The sequence below is a fragment of the Anolis carolinensis genome, chromosome 4, assembly GCF_035594765.1.
Source record: "Anolis carolinensis isolate JA03-04 chromosome 4, rAnoCar3.1.pri, whole genome shotgun sequence".
Taxonomy (NCBI): domain Eukaryota; kingdom Metazoa; phylum Chordata; class Lepidosauria; order Squamata; family Dactyloidae; genus Anolis; species Anolis carolinensis.
The window spans coordinates 171,978,723-171,995,610 of record NC_085844.1 but is presented as its reverse complement, the minus strand read 5'-3'; the positions used below and the strand labels follow the sequence as shown (position 1 = coordinate 171,995,610).

At 41.6% G+C, this 16,888-nt stretch overlaps 1 protein-coding gene across 3 annotated transcripts in view; it reads right to left on the bottom strand.

Annotated features, from left to right (window-relative positions):
* The window catches only part of c4h1orf87 (chromosome 4 C1orf87 homolog), a 42,551-nt gene extending 26,040 nt beyond the window's left edge, over window positions 1-16,511 (bottom strand). Inside the window, exons 1-5 of one of the 3 annotated variants that reach the window (XM_016993199.2) lie at window positions 16,311-16,511; window positions 12,248-12,375; window positions 10,610-10,829; window positions 3,107-3,232; window positions 1,917-2,174 (exon numbers count right to left, since the gene is read on the bottom strand). In XM_016993199.2, the coding sequence (XP_016848688.2) occupies window positions 1,917-2,174; window positions 3,107-3,232; window positions 10,610-10,829; window positions 12,248-12,354 (711 nt within the window). In that variant the 5' untranslated portion in view covers window positions 12,355-12,375; window positions 16,311-16,511. The remainder of the gene's footprint in view (window positions 1-1,916; window positions 2,175-3,106; window positions 3,233-10,609; window positions 10,830-12,247; window positions 12,376-16,310) is intronic. The other 2 variants (XM_008109362.3, XM_008109363.3) reach the window with 2 other exon arrangements.
* Window positions 16,512-16,888: the final 377 nt, after the last annotated feature.

The following is a 16,888-nucleotide window of genomic DNA, read 5'->3' as shown; positions in this document are numbered from 1 at the left end:
CAATGATAAACCAATCCTTAAGCCTTTTACCATGAAGGTTGGAAAAGACCGAGGCGGATCAGCGCTATTGGTACTCTTGGACCTTACAGCTGCATTTGACACCATGGACGATGACTTGCTGATCCATCAATTGGCTATGCCTGATGTACGAGGTTTAGCTCTTAAATGGTTCAATTCGTTTCTTCAGGACAGGAGACAGAGGGTGGAGTGGTTAGGCCAAAGCTCTGAGAGCTCCTGCCTTTGCTGTGGAGTTCCCCAGGGTGCTATCCTTTCGCCCCTGTTATTTAACATCTATGTCCGACCACTTGCTGGACTAGTGCGGAGCTTTGGCATAGAGTGCTACCAGTATGCAGATGATACCCAGCTACTCTTGCGTCTCGAACCTGGGACAGCCACGATTCCTGAGAACTTTAAGCTGTGTTTGGAAGTAGTGATGAGTTGGCTGCGAGCGAGTAGACTAAAAGTGAATCCCGCAAAAACTGAGATACTCTGGCCCGGCCAGCCACCAGAGTTAATCCAGTCACTGCCTGATTTCAATGGGGAAGTTCTGGTTCCGTCTGCTACTGTTAAAAGCCTTGGGGTTGTGTTGGACTCATCGCTGATGATGGAGGCCCAGATCACTGCCATAAGTAAGCAGGCCTTTTTTCATCTTCGCCAGGCAAGGAAATTGGCATCTTACCTTTCGACAGAAGCATTGGCAACGGCAATCCATGCAACAGTCACCACTAGGTTGGATTATTGTAACGCTTTATATGCCGGCCTTCTGAAGATAAAAACCCAGAAGATCCGAATGGCCAGGCTGCTAGCGGGATCATCTATGAGATCCCATATTACACCAGTTCTGAAACAACTGCATTGGCTACCAATAGAACATCGGATCTCTTACTGATCCTGACATTTAGAGCTCGAAATGGCCAAGGACCATTATATCTTAGGGACGGCCTCATTCCTTTTTTCCATCAGTGGTCACCTCGATCCTCCCAGGAAAATCTCCTATACTTACTGGGCCCTAGGGAGGTACACCTGGAAGCTACAAGGTGTAGAGCCTTTTCGACCTGTGCTCCAGTTCTGTGGAACTCATTGCCTCCATATATTAGAGCAATGTCGGAGTTGCGACCTTTTGTAAAAGCGCTCAAGACTTGGCTGTTTGGTTGTGCACTTAAGTATATCAGATCTAATTTGCCAAATAGTTACTGTTGAATGTTTTTAGGTTGAATGTTTTTATATTGTGGAATGATATTTTAAATTGTAAGTCGCTCGGAGCACTCTGGTGGAGAGCGACTAATTAAGAAATGAAGTGAAGTGAAGTGAAGAGTCTGCAATATCTGAGTGGGGCTATTGACGACAGGGTGCCTTGGAGATCTCTTAGGACTTCATCACATAGGGGACTCCTCCCCGTGCTGTTTCACCAGCCTCTGTGGCAAAATGTCAAAGATGAGGGGCAATTATGTCACCCCACGCACTACTTCATTGCGGCAATACTTTCCCAATCACATGGAGGAAGCATTGCCGAAGCGGTGTGAATCCGTGCTGGCTCCAACATGATCAGGCTCCCGTGTTTGGTGGGAAGCTTCCTAGAATACTACCACTCTAGGTGTGGGCGGGGCTTCCGCAGGACGTCCAGTGACATCATGTAACGGGCAGCATGCCCATTCATTGCTGGACTGACGGGGAAGTGTCCTAGGATGCTAAAAAAGCCCTGGGTGATGAAATGGTTGTTCATACTGTCACCATGAGTCAAAGTTTACTTGATGGCAGTTAACAACACATAACATTTACCATTACTTTAAGAGTTAAGAAACATAATCTGTATTGCAAAATCATAAACAAGCATTTTTTTTAACAAAGCATACCCATTGGGCCCAATTTACGTATAACCCTTTTTTGCTACAATTACAAATGTTGCATAAACTCACCAATTCTTGAGCATTTGCATTTGCAAACTTCATGAAAAGGAGTTTGACTGTTGGCAATTGCAGAGGGACTTCGTGTTTTAAGAGCAAGTGGTTCAGCTGTGCCCAAGATAGAAATCCTGAAACTCTGCTGTCAAAAACCTTGCATTCTTCCTGCAGTTTGTCTATTATAGTCAAGCTCAAAGGATACTGTTCTTTTTTGAGGATAGCCAGAAGGGAATCATTTTCCTCATATCTCTCTCTTGAGTTTTCCATGATATTCTGAATTATAAAAAATAACAAATGCAGGTATCTGAAAGGTATTTAATTAAATAGGCAATTGAAGATATATTGATAAAGGAAATACTATTGTTTTTGGCAATAAAACCCCCCTCTTCAGCAGCTGGTCATTTCCAAAAGCCCACCTGAATGACACAGTATTTGACCCTTTCTACACAGCTGTATAAAATCCACATGATCTGTTTTGCACTGGATTATATCTCAGTGTAGACTAAGATAATCCAGTTCAAATCAGATAATGTGGATTTTCTGCTTTGATAACCTGAATTATCTGGCAGTGTAGAAGGGGCCTTTGATTTTGGAAGCTAAGCAGGGTCAGTCCTGGTTATTCTTAGTGCCCTTCCACACAGCCTTAAAACTCAGAATATCAAGGCAGATAACCCACAATATCTGCTTTGAACTGGATTATCTGACTCCACACTGCCATATAATCCAATTCAATGTGGATTTTATACAGCTGTGTGGAAGGGGCCTTGGATGAAAGACTGCCAATGAATAGCAGGTGCTACAGACTATATTTCAGAGGAATTGGGGGAAAAACATTTAGGTATTCCTTGCCTAAGGAAACCTTTTGAAATTAATGGGATCACAGTAAGTTGATAGCTAACTTGAAGACATATACACAAAGCAACTTCTGAAAGCACTCAAACATACCAAGACAGCATTATGCTTCAAATGATTCCTCTTTGTGTCTCAGCTCAAAAGTAACAGGGAAAGGTAGCACAATACCAATCCCCTGTCCCAAACCCAAAATACCTACTGACAAATAACAATTAAATTAATCTGAAATAATTATAGACAGAAATTTCCGTGTATTCAAAATATCTCTGTAAAAAACAAAACAAAACAAAATCTCAAAGGAACACTTCTTACAGCCACTAGCCAATGATGGTTACAAACTCATATTTAGTTACCTCTTGTCTTTCAAGATGTCCTGAAGACTGTGGTCCAACAGTTGTTTTTTTGAGAGTATGAATGTAGGATAAAGACTTGTCTCCAGAAGGAGCAGTGACACAATGCTTATTTACTGGTTTTGAATCCTGGAATAATGAATAGTTAGAAGAAATGCAATAAAGGAAAAACATTTTTCTGGAAAATTAGTACAAATTTTAAAACACTTTGAAAAAGAAAATCTGTATTGTATGGACTGGTCTATTATTTATAAACAAATGATGGTTAATTTTATTCTTTCACTGGGGAGCTCGAAGTATAAGCTATTCCACGTCTACTACATGACCTTTAGCCAGTAACTGTACTCAGCTCAATTTTAGGAACGTTATATTATTACTGTGAGAAAGCTTCATATACTGTGCCCAAAATTCGATGGATAAAGTTAAGATAAAATGTCATATAAACACAGTTCTACCTGGGCAGCTATCACTCTAAACCGTAGTTTAAGACTGCAGTAACACATCTATTTCAGCATGGAGCATGAGGACCCTTCTGCAAGGAGAAGACTAAAAGCATTTGCTTCATGGTTTAAATAAGGGCACCTCATTAGGTCAAAAGGGTGGACCATGGTCAATTTAACAGCATGCTGTATTGAAATAAGAGGAGGTGAGAAACCATTGTGAGTCCCTTCTACACTGTCCTTATATCCTGGGATCTGATCCTAGATTATCAGTTTATCCCAGATTATATGGCAGTGGAGACTCATGGCCCTTCCACAGTCATATAACCCAGAATATCAAAGCAGATATCTGCTTGAACTGGGTTATCTGAGTCCACACTGCCATATAACCCAGTTTAATGCAGAAAATGTGGGATTTTATACAGCTGTGTGAATGGGGCCTCATATAATCCAGTTCAAAACAGATAATTTAGAAGCAGATCATGAGATATAGGGACAGTGTAGAAGGGGCTTTGGAGTGCTGTGATGAGCATTATAACAAAAAGCAGTGAATTGAAACCAGACGTTCTATGTTCTTGAGATAGGTCTCTTTAAAGCTTGAAATGAAACCCAAAAGGTTTGCTGCCCTCTACCCATATATTTTGGAAGCCACCAGTTGACACAGGACCAGTTCTACTCCCCTTCCACTCAAATATTTAACTTTAGAATCCTCACCCATTTTTCTCTTCTCTGTAAATTGGTTTAAGCTACAACAAGCTTCTGCTTAAGGACTGTGCTCTTTACTGCATGGCTCAGGGTATTCCTCAATTTGTTCTTGCTAATCTATGACAATGCATTATATTGGCAATGTTTGCAATTGAACTGGCCATGATTTTGGATTATATAAAAGAGTGGTATTCTCCAGGCAACCATTAAGTTGCCAGAATTCAGCGTGGGAGCCAACTTGTCAATTAGCAACTTTTCAATGAAAATAAAATTTTGAAGGTGACAACTGATAGCATTAATCAACCCCATCACAACATGAAGATATGTGATGGAAGGAAGATTTTGAAAAACTTCATAGGCCACATCTTAAGCCCTGTGTATATTCTGCCTGTGCATATTGAGGTGTCAGAGAAAAGTTGCAACTTGTTCTGATCAGAGAATAATCATTTAAGAGATCTGTTATCTTATCCATATTGATTAAACTGTAGTCTTTGGTCTAAAAATGGAATTCTCTATAACCATGATGGCTATTCTTACAGGCCATGTGATTACTATATAGTACAATGAATAAAAGTCACATGCTTAGTATCTGTATTTTAAAAAAACATTTGAAGAATGAGAAAAGATTTCTCAAAAGGTTGGAAAATTGGGTAAGGTCAAATGAACCTTAGAATGTGAGCAAGCTATGAAAATTGGAAGCAAAAAGAGAAAAATGAAGTTTTGTTGGGAAGCAGAATATTGTATTTTGACACACAAATGTTTTCTTTATTTGGTCAACACAGAGGAGGAATAGGAATCAAGTGGCCTTCCAAATATTGCTGGATTACAATTTCTATCAGGCCTAATGAATATAGCCAACTGTAAATAATGCACACATGTAATGTATACATGAACATCACTTGCTGGACAATATAAAACTCAAATAGAGTACATCATTGAAAGCTTCAGTCTCTTCTCCAACCAAACAAAATCAGGGCATATTGTGACCCGGCCATGAAATGATATTGTCCAAAATTAGAGTAAAGCTAAAGAGAAATATTAAGCCAACCACTGTGCCAAAAGACAACTTGAAGAACATTCCTATAGAATTTAGAGGTGCCTTAAAATAGATTTGCACTATTCAAACTAATTGACTGGGGGGCAAAAGAATTATAGACTAAAGCCAGGGACATTATCAGGGAGGAAAGAAAAAAATCCCACTTCTGCCAAAAAGATGGAGAGGTGTCAATGGATGATCAATGAAACCCTTCAAGCAATTAAAAACAGACAAGAAGCAAACGTAAAAGGTGGCAGAAATGGGGTCAGAACTTTGAATGTAATTGTTGCAATTTGTATAAAGCAGTGGTACCCAATGTTTGATCCTCCAGGTGTTTTGGACTTCAACTTCCACAATCTTTAACAGCTGATAAACTGGCTGGGATTTTTGGAAGATGAAATCCAAAACAACTGAAGGACCAAAGGTTGGGAACCATGGTATAAAGAAACAAAGAGAATTATTATAACAACCAATACAGAGAAACAGAATATAACAGAGACCTCTTCCAGTAAATTTAAGAAATCAAAAGGAAATTTAAACCAAGAATGGGGATGCTCTATGGCTGGCAGGAAAATAGATTACATAACCATGTAGAAATAATTTTTTTGAAAAATACAGAGAATTATATAAATAAGATAAAAGAATGACAGGTTAATTCAAAGAAGAATTATTTGAAGATGAAATTATAAAATTTTAGAAAATAAAGTGGAAGCTGCACTCAGAGCACATAAGATAAATAAATCACTAGGAACACATGGCATAATAATGCAGTAGCTTCAGTCTATAGAGACAGAATGCAGTCTAGTTATAACTAAAACCTGCCAACAAATATGGAAAAGAAATAAACAAAAATAGCTCACAGATTGGAAACATTCAATATACATTCTAATCCTGAAGAAAATAAAGATTCATTGCATTATTTTCCATGCAAGCAAAATGATGTCCAAATTTTTACAAGTTTTACCATACAGAGAGCAAGAAATGCCAGGTGTTCAAGCTGGATTCAGGAGACAAAGAGGCATGAGGATACTGTAAACATATGTTGGATAGTAGAGCATACCAAAGAATTTCAGAAGAAAATCAGTCTGTGCTTTATAGCAAAGCCTTTAATTGTGTAGATCATGAAGAAAACAATCTAATTATCTGAATGGGTATCCTGTCATCAGGACGAGAGGTCACAGTTAAGACTGAATACTCAGAAACTGAATAGTTTTCAGTTGGCAACAGGGTCAGGCAAGGCTGCATTTTATCACTCTTTCTGTTTAACTTGTCAGAGCAGGACTGAAGAAGGAACATGAACAATTTAACATATGCAGATGATGCTATAGTACTAGGGAAAAATAGGAAAGAACTATAATAACAACTGAAGGAAGAAGGTGCAAAGGCAGCTTTATAGTTGAATATTAAGAAAACAAAAGTAATGATTACAGAAAATTTACATAACTTCAAAATAAAAGAAATTATCCCTTGAGTCAGTCATTAATCATAATGGAGATTTCAGTCCAGATATCAGAGGAAGACTGGGAATTGGAAGGGCCGCTATGAACTAGAGTAGATCCTGAAGTGTAAAGATACATCACTGTCAGGATCCTGGCTGCAGAGCACCAATAACCTTACACAGAGGCCAGTCTCTATCTAATATCTTTATTAAAGAAATATATAAAATCAATAAAAACAAGTGAAGAATATAGTTCAGAAGCAGACCTTTCAGATAAGGTCAAATATAGTCCAGAAATGTATTGTCCAATATAAGATATTAGAGTTCAAAGTTTTAATCCACTTGACCGAAACACACACCTTGCCAAGCAATAGTGTGGGGAAACAACAGAGTCTTTAAAGTCCAATGAAGCTTGACAACAAGGCTGGAAAATAACTTGATTCTCGACTAGATCCTTGACTGAAGGCAAGATGAACATGAAGCATGAAACAGAGTCCGTGGTAAAACGTGAGACAAGGCTAGACTTGAAGCTTGATCCGGGAAGCAAGGAACTGGGATTACGAAGTCCACACATGATCTCTCTCCTCAAGCTGATCAATTGACTCCATAAAGAAATCCTCGCGCCAAACACCTATATTGGGTCTCGTTTTCCCGCCAACAGAACTCTTTCCCTAGAGAACGAGAAGCGAAACCCAACTCTGTCCAGATGCATGACTCCTTAGAATTTCCCAAGGGAAGCAGACCTAATCAGCCATTTGTTTGGCAGCGATTCTCAGGCTTCTGCGATTAGCCTCCCTGGCTCCCCTATCTTTAGAATAATTTTCCCTCCTGGAAAACCGGGGGGGGGGGGAGTTCTGCCCAAGGCCTGTTTGGCTGAATTCTTGAGGGCAAACGTCAACATCCTGCAGGTGAAGAGGCTCCGGCTCTTGCTGAACCGGCGAAAATCCCATGTTTTCCTCTTCGTCTGCCACAATAGTACTAGGAACAGGACTACAAGGCCCATGAGTCATCACACTATCCCCGCCCTCAAGGCCCCCCTCAAACAGGGCCCCTCTCCTCGAGTCGCGGGGCTACGGCTTGGTAGGGTAGGCCTGATGGAAGCGGCGGACTAAGTCGGGGGCATGGACTGTGGACTCTCTATGCCCGGTCGCTGGCTTCCCCCGCCGGCTTTGCTCCAGCCGCCTCGGCCGCCTCCACCTCTGCGTAGGACGCCGCCGCCAGGCGGGCGGCGGGCTTCCTTTTGGCTGGACATTCTCTGGCGAAGTGGCCCCCAATCCCGCAGTACCAACACAGATTCAAACGTTGGCGGCGGGCCTTTTCGGCAACATCTAGTCGGGGGCGCACATTGCCCAACTGCATCGGCTCCTCCTCGCTCCCCATGGGGTTTGGGGCTAGCGGTGGGGATCTCCATACTGGACGTGGCTGAACACTGGCAGAAGCGGGAGGTTTCACTCCGGCTCTTCCACTCTGGCCCCGGAGCCACTGTTTTTTGTTGGCAAGCAGGACTTCAGCTCGTAAACACTGGTTGATGAGTCTCTCAAGAGTCCCTGGGGGATCCACCTTAGAGATTTCTTCCTGCATCTCGATGTTGAGGCCCTCGCGAAACTGTCCTCTAAGGGCTATATCGTTCCAGCCGGTGCTCTGAGCCAGCACCCGGAACTCGGCTATGTACCGGGACAATGGCCTGTCCCCTTGGAAGAGACGCCGGAGTTTATGGCCGGCCGCCTCCTCGTCGTCCTCGATCCCCCAGGTCTTTCTAAGGTGGTTCAAGAAATTTTGCGCGGTGCTTAAAACCCGCATCAAACAGCGCCGTTGGATGGAACCCGCATCAAACAGCGCCGTTGCCCAAGTGGCCGCAGGCCCATCTAGGAGACTGTAGATCCACGCCACCTTGACATCTTCTTGGGAAAACTCGGCTTGGCGGGCTTCTAAGTACGCCTGGCACTGGCGACGGAAAACATGGACCTTGGAGGCTTCTCCAGAAAACTTGGTTGGTAGCGCTAGGGCAGGGAGACGGGCTCCGCGTTCCTTCAAGCCCCATATTTCTCCCTCCTGCGTACGGAGTGTGTCTCGAATCCTATTGAATTCTTCCTGGGAAATGGTGTAACTGGGTGGTTGAGCTTCCGCTCCGGTTCCTGTAGACATTCTGGCCTTAGGTTAATTGGTGCTTAGGGTGGTGGAGTCAAACTGTCAGGATCCTGGCTGCAGAGCACCAATAACCTTACAAGGTTACAAGGCCCATGAGTCATCACAATCACTGAATACTAAAGTTATGACTGTCCATGCCATCACATTTCCACTTTCTATGTATGAGTGTAAAAGTTGGACAGTAAAGAAAGCTAATAGAAAGTCAATCAAATAATCTTAAATGTAGTTGGAGAAGAGGTCTATACATAATGTGGACTACTAAAAAGACCAATAAATGATTCCTAGAGCAAATCAAGCCTGAGGTTATTGAACACATAATTACAAGATCGAACTCACTAGAAATGATAATAATGTTTGGTAAGGTAGAAGGTCTTGCAGATTTAGGACTGTGTAAAAGCCCTGTAGTAGTAAAAGGCATTGCAGATGGGTGGACCCAATCAAGGAAGCCACAGCCCTGAACCTGCAAGACCTCAGCAGGGCTGTTAATGGTAGGGTGACTTGGTGGGAAGTCTCTCATTCATAGGGTCACCATAGGTCAGAAATAACTCAATGGCAGCCAACAATAACAACAACAAAGCTGCAGAACAACAAAATCTGGAGGATCATATGAATCCAACTCATATGTATGGTGCTCTTTTTTGCTGGAAGCAAGGGGGCCATTGCCATTCACTTTAGTCTATCCCGAAAGAGTAAAACTTGAGTGCTGAATAGAACTAAATAGAAACTAAAGAACAATCTATTTAATAAGCACATTTTACCAAGCAAAGTTTTTGCATCAGTATATCAAAGCTATCTTTAAAAAAATTAAAAATTAAATTCAGTCAGTCATTTTTGTACACAGACCATTATACACATCTTTAACGGGCTCCTTCTACACAGCTATATAAAATCCACATTATCAACTTTGAATTGGATTATATGGCTGTGTAGACTAAGATATAACTTTGTCACATGGCCACCGGAGTTGTCCCATGGCTTGGGGCATGGGGAATCCAGTGTCCCATGCCCCACATTGCCCAGCTTGAGGAAAGGGTGTTCACATGGGGGGGGGGGGAACATGGAGTGTGTGGCTTCCTCCCATGGATTCCAGTGGCAACACAAGAAGCCTCCCATGTTGCCGTGGTGGTGGCATGCACCGGCTCTACTCTTCTTCACCAATGGAGCCCCACCAGCATTGTTTGATGGGAGCCAGCAGGCTCTGTGGGTGACCTGGGCTAAATGCTGCCCATTTTAGCCTCATGCAAAGAGGTCCCTAGAGCCCTTACACATAGCCATATAACCCAGAATATCAAGGCAGAAAATACCACAATAACTGCTTTGAACTGGGTTATCTGAGTCCACACTTTTAAAGCAAATCATGTGGGATTTTATTCATCTGTGTGGAAGGGGTCCTAATCCAGTTCTAATCATATAATGTGGATTTTCTGCTTTGATAATCTGGATTATCTGGCATTGTAGAAGGGGCCAACATCTTCTACTGCTGTTTTACTTGTTATATGCAAATGTCATTAATGTATGTGTTTTAGAGTTTCTTTTTGTACTTTTTTTGTATTAGAGAATTGCATAGGAAGATTAGGGAAGTGTGAAAACTAAAGAAATTATGTTATTTTGTTTGGGATATTAATTTGGATATGTCACATTAGACTGGTTAGTATTCAAGTGCCAGTGAGACATATTTATCCCTCATTTCTATGAGAAACCCATGAGAATTAGCAATCATGACCTTTAGAGCAACTTACTTTACTGCCCACAGATTTGCTATCATTCATCCCTGGTTGTTGAGACTTATGTTCTTCCTTTTCACCTTTGTTCTGTTGTTCATCATTTAGAGCATAATTGATTTGTTGACAAGGAGGTTTATTGAGGCCTGGAGCGTTTCCACGTGTCTGCCTTGTATTACATGGGGGTAATGTTTGGAGCATGGATTGTGTCTCAGCTTTCACACCCTCCTTTGCTTTGCTGTCAGGAAACAGGCAAACAATATATCTATTGATATCTAAGCAAATCATACTCTGCAATTATTTATATTACATAAGATTACATAATAATGCTACAGCTATTTGCTTCTTACAGCATTTGTTAGCTGGGTAGAAATAATATAATCAGTGAAATGTATTTTAAGGCTAGGGACTAGAAGAAGAGGGAATGTTTACAATGAGCCATGGGGGCTTGATTCGAGGACCCCTGATGAATATCAAAAATTGTGGATGCTTGAGTTCCATTGAATACAATGTCATGGTGTTCCTTATATAAAATGGCAAAAATCAGGGTTTAAACAATTCAAGTCATGGATTGTAGAATCAATGGATGCAAAATCCATGGATATGGAAAGAGAACTATAATTCTGAGCCAAGCATTCTTAAGAAACAATACCACTGTGTTAATATTACTGAGATGTTATCTTCTATAGCCTAAATTCAATTGTTACTTCCAAGTTGTATCAATGGGAATTTTGTAACCCAACACTATATGCCAATTTGTTTGCTCCAGTTACCAGCTTATACATTTCACATTTTGGGGATGCTGTATGCAAAATGACAGAAAATAGTCTTATTCAGACAGAAAGGAAAAGTTTGATACACTTTGAAAAAAATTATCCCAAAGTGGCACAGATAAGAGACGCTTTCAGAAGACTTGTTAACATCAAGGGGAGTCAAGCCAAGAATCATGGTATAAAATAAATTCAGTGTTGGCTTGTTTGTTCCAGCAAGGTAGGGCCAAACTAATAATATGGAGAAATGGAACAAATCCCACCCTCTTCCACAACTGATCCTTAGATGAAAATTGTCTGGAGACAGGCTCTATGATATTCAATGGCAAAGTATAGCTTGGAAATTTACTCTTAAGAAGGTTGAATATTATATAATGACATAGTGATCAGCTCTATGACTGTGTTCTGGGACAAACAACACTCCCCCACCTTTGCTGAGGGATGGGTGATTTCAGTGTGCCATTATATTCATTCCTCTTAAGAGTACCTTTCCATGCTCTGCTTTCCACCTGGATCTGAGCAGCCTCTGGAAATCCTCTACCTTATTTGGAGACAATGAAATCACCATATTTCTGTAGAGGGAAGAAGGACTCACCAATAGTTTCTCATGGTTGGGGCTCTCCATTAGAAAAGGCAATAGTACAGCTTCCTCCTGCCCTTTTTGTTTGTGTATTGTTGCTACCACTATGAATGGTGGCAGCAGAAGTTATACAGCAGCTATTATTTGTCTTCAGGTTTTATGCTATTTTACTTTATACTATTATATGGCTTGCTACCATTTGACAGTGACCACATTTTCTATTGAACTTATATTTTTCAAAATTAAATGAAAAGCTAAATCCTTAATAATATATATTTAAAAAATAATTCCTGAAATGATACTTACCCAATATTTTTTTCTACATGACATCGGATGTATTTGCTCCCAATTATTTTTGTGACAGTCTCATAATTTTCATTAAACCCATATGGGTTGTTCTTCCCTGAAGCCATTCTTCACAAAATGCTCTGTCCCTATAATACCAAAAGGCATAATATTAGTGATTTTCTTCAAAAGAATTGTCCATCTTTCCCCCCTAAACAGAACTAAAATGGGCATCGTGGTTCTCAGATATTCCCAGTAACATTGTTGTTATTTTCAGTAGCTTCCAATTTATGGTATTCTTCCAACCAACTATTTAATATCCATGTTCCCAAAGCCCTTGCAGTTGAAGGTGATGAAAAATGCATGATAATACAGATTTTCACCATTGCAGAAACTTGAAATTTCAGTTGAACATTTAGGAATACATTCTGAAACCATGCCTCCAGAGATGTAGTTCCTGTGATGAAGTTCTGTCATTGTAGCTGTGCCTTGCTATGCTACCCAAACCCTGTCTTTGAGGCCAGAGAGCTCCCTGCACCACAGAGATTTCTGAGCCACAGGAAAGCAGAGCATTAATAAATGATTTGTCCAGCCTTCTCTGCATAGCATGACATGATTCAAGATGCTGCTTGTCACACCTTGCTATGGGTATGAGATGGATGCATCATTTCTCATGGTCTCACTCTCCCGTATTTCAGATATCCTGTTATGTATTGGAGCGGCGGGGGGGGGGGGGGTTGGTCTAACTTTAAATGTAGGTTGGTGGAAGGCTTTCAGTCAGAGCAGAGATACAATTTCTGTAAAAGTGAATTCCAATGATTTTTATTCTGCTGTCTGTCTGGTTTGCAGCTTTGTATAGTCTGATCAGGATGCAGAGTCGTCCTGAGGTAATTTTCAGGAGTAGGCGACCGAAATTTAGGCGCCCCTCCCAATTTTTGCTGCCCCCCCTCCCAAAAAAAATTGTTGATAAATACTGGAGGCGGCGGCAGCGGCAGTGGCAGCCGAAGGCCCAGGCACCAGTCCACACGGTTGCTCTCCTGCTCTCCCTCACTGTCGCCCATCGCCCACCTGTCGACCTCGGAGTTGTAGTTCTTCCTTCCCCAGAGAGCCCTGCGCCCAGCCAAGGACGGGCCTGGCCTTCGCCTCCCAACACAGGGCGTGCCTCCTCCTCCTCCTCATGACCCATGTGAGAAGGCAGAGAGACCCACAAATAAGGAAAGTATGTCCCCAATCTCCCTCCCCCTCCCCCCTCTCTCCCTCAGGGCTTTTCCTTCTTCTTCTCTCTGAGGCCTCCATCTTTCTCTCCCTCTCTCTCTGCCCACACAAGCCCCTCCTTGCCACCCGTCAATCAATGCCGGAGAGCAGCACACAGCCAATGGGGGGCCTCCAGTGGGAAGGGCGTCATGGACTCAGCCAATGGGAGGGGGGCAGGGGCGGGCTCGGGGAAGGGGTCCGATGACAATGGTCGATGGTCCTGTGCGCATGGGCAGAACTTCCAATCGACCCTGTGGCCAATTGAAAGGCCTGCGCACACGCACAGGACCATCGACAGGCAGACGGCGGGCGACAGCGAGGGAGAGCAGGAGGGCGGACACGTGGATGGGTGGCTGGGCCTTCCGCCACCACCGCCAACACCTCAACAGTGCCCCCGCATGGTCTGCACCACAAGCAATGGCTTAATTGACCTTAATGTTGAATCGCCTCTGTCAGGATGCCACCAAGAATTTAGGTATCCAAAGAAATAGGGCAGGCAATGTTACCAGGGGAATGAGAACACAGCAAATATAAGAGTTCTGGATGTGAACAATTGTCAATGCCTCATTCTCTGCAGCACTAGAAATCTGGGGATTGAAGGGAATTTTCATTTATGAAGCAAAATTCATATTTGGAGGCAATGCTTTCTTTCTCCCTCTTGGTACATCTATGGGACCAACTGAGGAACCATTTTTGGAAGTAGAAGTAAGCCAAAAGTATGAATGTTTTTGTTTTCATCTGGCTTAATATCTTTAGATATTACTATGTGAATATAGTTCAATACTTATTAATACTGGTTTTAAAATCTGTAATGATTGTTCAACTTCTTATTTTTGAGCAATTTATGAACATCTTAAAATATTTCCTATTACCCCTATTATTTAGGCATTTTCATATTATAGTTACTGTGCAAAGTAAATCTCCCTTGCAAGGACTTATGGAAAAATGGGACATGGCACCCTTATATGTTTTTTGAAGATCTAAGCAGTTACAAAGATGGTAGTTATTAATATAAAAGTTAAGAAACACCATTACTGTAAGAACGAGCATGACATTCTGAACTGCCATGATTCCTATATATCACCCAATCTAGGAGCTGTGTAGAGAGCATAAAAACCCCATAAATCCCACTTACTGTTATGCAGCTGATGGACTTAATGGAAGACCATTCATCTGTTATTTGAGAAAAGGTTGCTGGATGTTCCCACTTTGTTGTGAATGATTTCTGCCTTGGGGGAGCTTTGTGACAGGTCCTTTTTTATCACTCACAGAATGGGAACCCCAGGCAACCCCTTTTCAATTGATAGGGGGACAAACCCGTCAATCCCAGTGTTTGCTTATGAATTATTGGGGGTTCTAAAGAGTCAGTAGTTATGGTGTTACATAGCACATAACTGTCACATAGAATTCCACCAAATACCTTTTGCCTTATCTCCTAGTACTCAATGTAGCATCTATGTAGGTACTGTATTTTTGATGTTGCTCCTGGACAGTTTCGTAAACTGCTAGAGGTGAGGGATGTAAAGAGCACTCACAGATTTCTCTTGTCTTCAACAAGGAAGGGTGTCTGTTTTATGTGACAAAATAACTTGGCTGGCTTTGGATACTGTCTACATTGACAGGGGAAGTGTTACTTATTGCTCTGCCTCAGTCATAATTACTTTCAGACATTGAGTCGTGCAGTAGAGGCAATACATTGTGATTTCTTACACTTCTGGACTTCTTGTGAAAAATTCATTTTTTCTGTTTTTGTGGGAAATAGTATAGTTTGCACTATTGCCTAGCATTCTGTTATTGAGTTACAATGGGTAATGCAACACATTGTAACTGTCACTGTAGCCCACTTTTTGTTTCAATGATTCAACAAAAAACTCCCCCTCAAATATACATTTTCAGCATGACCGCACCATGTCAAGATGCACTGGAAAGCTCAGGAGCACAGAGATGTAGGTATTTTCCTTCAGTTATATGCAGAATACTAACAAAATGATCATGAACTCTGGCATGTCTGTGGTATGGCATGCAAATAAAGAAAAATAGATAGATGCAGCCACATTGAAAATGGGAGATGTATCACAGCAAGAGATATGTCTCCTGATGCAGGATGCAAGTCAATGTTTTCTTTGAAAAAATTCGGTTTTTATGGAAAACAGTTTTTGGACATTATAAACAGGTTGTCTAAAAACAAACACAAAAATCAAAAGTTCCCCAAAAATCTCACAATTTCACCTGTGGGGAAAAGGCTTGAAATTGTTTATTTTTGTGTAAATGCAGGAATTGAATAAACAAATATTCACCTCTCTGTTAAAGTGCCATTGCTGTCGGAAGCAGCTGTCCAGCTTCTATTATAGGGAATTAGATTTCTTTACCTTGCAACATCTGACTGCACCTTCCACAATCTAGTTTCTTTAAGATACATTGCACACCAACTCTCACTCAAGTGCTCCAGAGAGAATTTGCAATTAAACCAAAGTAGGGGGTATCAGAGTTGGGAAAGGCAGCCTTAACATTTAACTTGTCCTTGGTGCCAGAAAAACTTTAGCTGGTGTCTGCTGCAAAGCAACGAGTTAAGTCCTCATTTATCATAGCACAAATCAAGGTTCATAGTACCCAAACCCAGCCAAACCATTTTAGAGGATAAAATAGAAAGAACACTTATCTGCCTTGTAACAGTGAAATATATCATTTTCATCATCATCTCTGCTACTGCTATGCTGTCCTTTCACAAGTGAAATCGGCAGCCTGAGACAATAGTCCTGGTTTGCCTAATAGTAGAGCTGGCCCTGAAGTTAACATGGGAAAAGAAATGTCAGGTACTGAGAGCACCCACCTGAGTCTTGTCCTCTGTACGGCTTGCTTTTCTTTAAACTATAAAAGGTTTCCAGCTGCTGTTTCAATTGCAGCCAGTTGCTTTCCAAATGCACAACAGCCAGGAATCTGTCACTAAGGACGCAGTCCTGTTGCCAGGCTGGGCAGAGCATGCCAGTCCACAATCAGTGCAGCAGGAGGAACATGTTAGTGTGCAAACAGTTCGGTTGGCAGACTGTTTTCCTAGTTTATACAATAGGAAATCCTCACAGGTCAGGTGGATTTGCCTGCCCAGGGGGTGGAAACTAATATCAGTAGGACTAACAAACTACAAGCATTTGGAACAACAGAGGGATAATTGAACTAGTCCAAGTACACATAGGCAGAGCAGCTTAGAAGAATTTAGAAGGATTAAGAAGAGTTTTGGAGACTTAAGTGATGGGGGAGTAGAGGGATACATTGCTTGCTCTTAGGAGGTTCAGTAAAAGTTCACCAGATAGATCTCTATGTCACAACCCATTATCTCAAATCTCAATTTTAGAAGAGAAACAAAGATTGTAAGGATGAATGATCAGACTAAACAGTAGAGTATGTACTTAC